Source organism: Botryllus schlosseri, chromosome 2 (assembly GCF_051294905.1).
Source record: "Botryllus schlosseri isolate E-star chromosome 2, Bs_hap1, whole genome shotgun sequence".
NCBI lineage: Eukaryota > Metazoa > Chordata > Ascidiacea > Stolidobranchia > Styelidae > Botryllus > Botryllus schlosseri.
This window is the reverse complement of record NC_137237.1, coordinates 37809189-37815188: the sequence shown is the minus strand read 5'-3', so window position 1 is coordinate 37815188 and position 6000 is coordinate 37809189. Positions and strand designations below refer to the sequence as shown.

General features: G+C 38.3%; 1 protein-coding gene across 1 annotated transcript in view; it reads left to right on the top strand.

The window, feature by feature from the left end:
* The first annotated feature begins 506 nt into the window (after nucleotides 1-506).
* Nucleotides 507-6000, top strand: part of LOC145434591 (DBH-like monooxygenase protein 1 homolog) — a 28121-nt gene continuing 22627 nt past the window's right edge. The window contains exons 1-2 of the mRNA XM_080311931.1: nucleotides 507-1389; nucleotides 2809-2922. Coding sequence (XP_080168057.1) covers nucleotides 1129-1389; nucleotides 2809-2922 — 375 coding nt within the window. The 5' untranslated portion in view covers nucleotides 507-1128. The remainder of the gene's footprint in view (nucleotides 1390-2808; nucleotides 2923-6000) is intronic.

Sequence of the window (6000 nt, the reverse complement as noted above, 5' to 3'; positions counted from 1 at the left end):
GTATCGGTTTGGAATCACTGCTCCATACCCAGCAATATGACAGTAGGTAATCGAACTGGAACACAATTATGCCAAATGGCGTGATATCTACAATACACATCAGCACAGGCAGAAGACACAAGCTTAACTATCACGTTATATAACATAGGCTATATATATCCCGGGGAAATAGCGAAGTCGATATGGCGATAGTCGAGATAGACGAGGTAACACGATAAACCGCGAGAATTCCCAATATCTCCGTAACTTTTTCTTTCATCAATTCTTACTATAAAAGCGAGGTTGTCGCGTATTTGTCTGGCAATCATAAATATAGATTGATTCCGCGTCTGCGATGTAGCTGGGTTACTGAAAGGTCACTTTCTGCTCGACATTCGAACGCGTTGATGAGTGCCAATTATTGTTTTCGTCATCCCGTTGTTTTTGATCCGCAGCAGCTTGACCTTGTCCTTTCAAGCACCAAGGTGTTCCACTAAAGTTATATTAAGATTTGATGTATAAGAAATACCTTATAGTCCTGTGTTAAGCGTGTCGTTCTACTACATAAAGCTATACGTACTTGTTAGCTTAGTAGTCTGATTATCTGAGTGTGGAAATGATTTATTCACGAAATCGATCATTTTTATGATACGGTTAAGTTATTCAGGCAAAATAAAGAAATATGATGTTCGAAAGAAATAGTGTACTTTTAGACTCGTGAATATCCATGCACGGACTGATTGCTGGTATTTGCTACTGCTGAAGAAAAGGACATGTATGTTGACGTACATTTATAGTTATTTATATTTGCACCAGTGAAGAGTAAATAAGCTCAAGGATGATATTTTAACAAAATCCACTGCATTAGGTAAGAAATCCCTATTCGCAAACAGCGGAGCTGTTCTAATAGTTCATTGCCTAGCTGAAAGATAGCTTGACCAGTATTTATGCTATAGGAAGTATTTTGAGACTTTTTTTACAATACTGTGATGAAAAAGTTTTCTTAACATTTCATGTGTGGACCCGTACCTGTCAGAGATAATATGGAATATTTCGATAATTCTGTTCGGTTTCCTCGTTAGTCAAATCATCAACCATTTTTTACGTGTTCAGACTGCCTAGACTCTATCAATTGCACATAGAGTTGCAATGAAACTTTTTCAAGCCATACTCCTGTTCGTCACATTACTGTGCTGCGTTACGAATACACTGGGACAATGGCAGTCGGCAATACATCTGAATTATGCCGACCTTGGTCTTTGGAACAGTTCTGGGGCACACATGCAATCTGGAAGTAACGAACCTTTTGACGATTTGGACAGAAGTTACTATGACTACCACACTGTTCTGACCAAGTCCGGGACGGAAAGACTGGCTTGGTCATTTAACGAGGAGAATATCACATTCAAGGTATACTATATAGTAGGGTTACCATGCGTCCTTGCTGCTTTTACAGGTAGGATAATGGAGAGATTCGACTGCAAATGGGCTTGAATGACGCTAGCTTAAACGGACGTCCGAACGGGTCATTCGGCTATCCGACGAAAGTGATGACTTTTTTTTAGTCAACTCACAAATTTTCCACCAAAAATAGCAAAATCGGCTGTTCTTAATCGAGATCGTCTAACTTTTCTGATTTGGTAAAAGTGTTCTCCTTTCCCAATTCCAAAATATGGTAACCCTACTCTACAGTAATGAAGTGTTTCTACTTTTTTCCGAGTCCACTAGTAGGCAGGGCTGTAACCAAGCCACACGGTCCCTAGCCACAAGTCAATTTCACTTTTATTGGTTAAACTCACGTCCAGTCCCGTCATTTTCAATTCACAACCGAGCCCAGTCCGATTCCAAGTCAGGGAGCAACGGGTTGAGTCTTAGTCATAGTGTTAAGACTTCAGTCCAAGTCCAAGTTACGTTGTTTACTGTTCAGCGTTAACTTCAAGTCAGGCTCAAGTCACTTCTGTAAACCCCCTGGGGGATATCGTAGACCTTCGGATTCAAAATGAACTCATTTTACTCATTCTAAACAATTTTATTCAAATGAAAAAAACTGTTTCTGGGCCTATTTTTCAATTATCAGTCCTGATATCCGAGACACGAATAAGTCATATAGAATGTGTCGACGTTGAGTCACGAGCAATGAATTGACTGCACGGTGAGTTAGTAGACAAATTGACTCGAGTTGAGTCGCGTCATTTTACATATTTGATAAAATCAGACGAGTCAACGAAAAATTGCGACTCGAGTCATTACAACTACTTGTACTAGTTACTCAAATGGTTATGTGTAAGGAGTATTTCGGATTTTAGTCGAAGCTATCTGCTTTTTGCATTTTGGGTATTAAAAAATTAGAAAGTAAATTAGAAAATGCTTGCATGACTAATATGAGTATGATGGAAATAGTCATGACAACTGAGCCAAAGTAGGCTACCCCGTTTCCCCATATCTCAATATCTTTTACAATTTTACAATACAATTTTACAATACAATTTTTACGTGGATCACGGTACATTACCGTTACTTACGCCTCCAAGCTATACTGTATTCCTTGTATTGTTCATTCCCAATTTAATAGGTTATATGATATTAAGTAGGGTTACCATACGTTTTCCTTTAGGAGAATTTGTCCTCCTTTTTCATGAAATGTCCTCCCTTCGCCCAAATGTCTTCCTTTTTAGCCTAAAATGGTCCAAGATGTCACGGAGAAGAGTGTTCTTCCATTTACTCATCCGCTATATTGACTTTTGAAGCCTGTCAATCGTGTCTTTCTTTACGGATCTCAAAATATGATAATCCTAATATTACATACAACTGACTTCTATTTCCCTTCAGTTGTCGATGGACACGTCGGGTTGGATGGCAATTGGACTATCGAAAGCTGGTCAAAATAGTCATGAAACGGACTACCTATTCATGGGAGTTATAAACACAATATCTTACGTGATTGTAAGTATAGGCCTATATGATGGCCGTACTAGGACTGGTATCGCCCGCGATTGCATATGAGACAATAGTTTATAATCAGCTGATTTGACGTTGGGTAGCTGGCATGCCTGTAGATGATACATTTCTTAAGGATAGACTTACCGCTTATATCATTACCCCCTGTATTGAATTATAAGGACTAATTATAGATTACCCCCATTCAAAAATAATTATGGCTACTGCTAACAAGTAATGGATTAAGCTATGACGTTCTAGATTACATTCTATATCCGAATAATGAATTTATTTCTAAAGTGGACAACATCATCTCCCGCTTTGGCACGTGTTAGGGGGACGCAGGCTATAAATTGTGCGGTAGGAGCGCTTAGAACAAATGGAGAGGGAATAGGTTTAGATGACGGCTACTCTGTAGTGTTGAAATGGTGGACGAAGAAAGCAGTGTAATGCGCAGTAAATAATATGAATTGATGCAGTCAAGGCAGTTTAGGGTCGAACACTTTCATCTATAATTTGAGACCACGTCACATTTAGATAGCAGTGCCCCATTAGCAAGATTGTAAACCTGTCTTATAGTCCTACCCATTCTGGACTTGGAGGAAAATAAATGCGCGTTTGGGGGTAGGCCCACACCTGTACTTAATTTTCAAACTCGGCCAACAGAATTAGGGCCATCTAGCCACTCTTGGGACCTTAGCGGTTTCTAAAGCTCTCAACTATTATTATATTGGACATTGCAGTAATTACCAGCATGACACTTTTGAATAAAATGAATATTACAAAGCAACCAGTTATAAAAGTACAGCTTTTTATATGATAGTGGCGTTACTCCTAGGCGATATATCGGATTAGATTTCAGTTCTTAGTATGTTATTCGTTCTTAAGTCAGTTTAACGGAACAGTAATCCTTGGAATCGGGCATGCGTATGGGTTCGTCTCGTCACGTTCATCAGATTTATCCAACCACACCTTCAATGGATTAGCTCGGATCAGATTTGATGCAGATGCTTTATTGTGTCAAGTTTATTTACGCCATAAATATGATGTTGTCGAATCTGCCGGGTACAAATGGTCGCATATGCACTGTGCAGATGACAGGTCTTGTGATCAAAATGGATACAAATGTCAGCACCAAGAATTCATATAATTGTGCACGCAATCATCCGATTAATTTATCAACCGCATATAGAATTGACATTATTCCTCATCGGAGCTGTCAGAACAGAAAATAAATATAAGCTGTTTTTATTGGTCAACGGAGGTCGAATCGGGATTGAAAAGGTCGATATTACACGCGAAAAACTTGCGTGACCTCATGTTTGCAATATTCGAATTCCTCGACGTCTCAGCAGAATTCGAAAGATGCAGAGTGTTGATACAGTGTGATTGTGAAACATCATAGAAAATAGTAGCTTTGAACCCCTTCCCTCGCAACCACCCCTTTATCCCCTCATAAAATCACTGGTAAGCATGTTGTTCTCATGGACATACGCCAGGGAGGTGCGGCAAGGAGAGGCAAAATGAGGCAGTCCCACACCCCTCGTCAGGATCAGCAAAATAAATTGCGAAACCTTCAAAGATTATTGCATATTTTCTGAAATCTGTCCATGGCATATTAAGATAGAAGGTCGTTCGATGCACCTTACTTCTAGGATCATGCATCCAGGAAAGGCAAGTGAGGCACTGCCTCACCTGTCGTCAGGATGAATAAATAAATTGTGAAACCTTCAGTGATTATTGATATTTTCTATCGAGGACATATTTTCTAAACATATTTTCTAAACATTTTCTATCGAACATATTTATTCCCACAATATCACAGTTTGCATATTTATTATCCAAATATATAGCGCAAAACGAGAGATGGGGCAGAGACGGACCTAGCCTCACCTGTGATAGTGGCAATCATCATAAACAGCTTCGAATTTATAACACTGGTAAACAAAATGAAAACAAATTCAGGCAGAACACCTGAGAGCCGTTTCTGGGGTTTTTGAGGTTGCTGATTACGAATATCACATTAGTTTTGTCAGATTGGCTCTCTGTTAGAAAATAATTATAACCCTGAAAATGCCCAAAATTACGGTATTTAGCCATAAATATTTCACCAGGTGGGAAGAAAATCGTAGTTTTTTTCTAATTTTATGCTGCGCATAAATGGTCGATTGACTATGAAGAACCTTCATGTCATTCTCAGTCATTCTATCAATATTAACATGGCATGATGCGAAATATTTGTTTGTCAAAAAGCAGTTTGTCAAGCCTAAAAATTGTACTTTTCCAAAATGGAAATTCATCTTCTCTTGCATCAATTGGTCATTCTACCAAGACTAAAGAGGAGTATTAAACTATAAAATTTGTCCTTGAAAGACTTAACTACAATACTTATATGTGTCCCATTTCTTTTGACATGTAAATGGATAATTTTACACTGAGTCAACGAAGTGGGTATACCTAGTAGCCCTATCAAACGAGAAGCTTAAATCTGGTATCTGGTATATTCGAATACCGATGAAAGATTCCAATTTCACATTAGGAGGAGTTCACAGCATGTAATTTCTCCTAAGATGTAGTAAAAAAGACTTTTTAGCTGATCACAAAGCACCCATCTACAAACAGTAGGTCCGAAAGTTCGTATGTGCATATCGAAAACTTGGAACAAACATGTGCATAAAAGTTCACTTCCTGTTCAGTCATCTTGATATATTTCCCGATCATCATGTTGATTAGCAAGGGGAGAGGTTCTAACAAGACATCAGAACAACAATAGAAAGATACCAGTGCAGATGAGATGAACCATTGATCATATTATGTCAGACCGTTGCCGGAACCTTTCGAGAAACTGCACTTAATAGCTTATAGGCGAAAATCGTACAAAAAAAAACAATTTCGATTTAAAATATATCAATAATATTGTATTCCAACTGATTATTTCAAATTTACAAATAGGTGGTTGACGTAAAACTGATTGAATTAATGCCACGTTATTTGAGTATCTAGGTGAATACTTCTATACAAGACAGGAGTTTATTCACGTACATGATATCCGTGAAAGTCTGTAACTATGATAAATATAATACC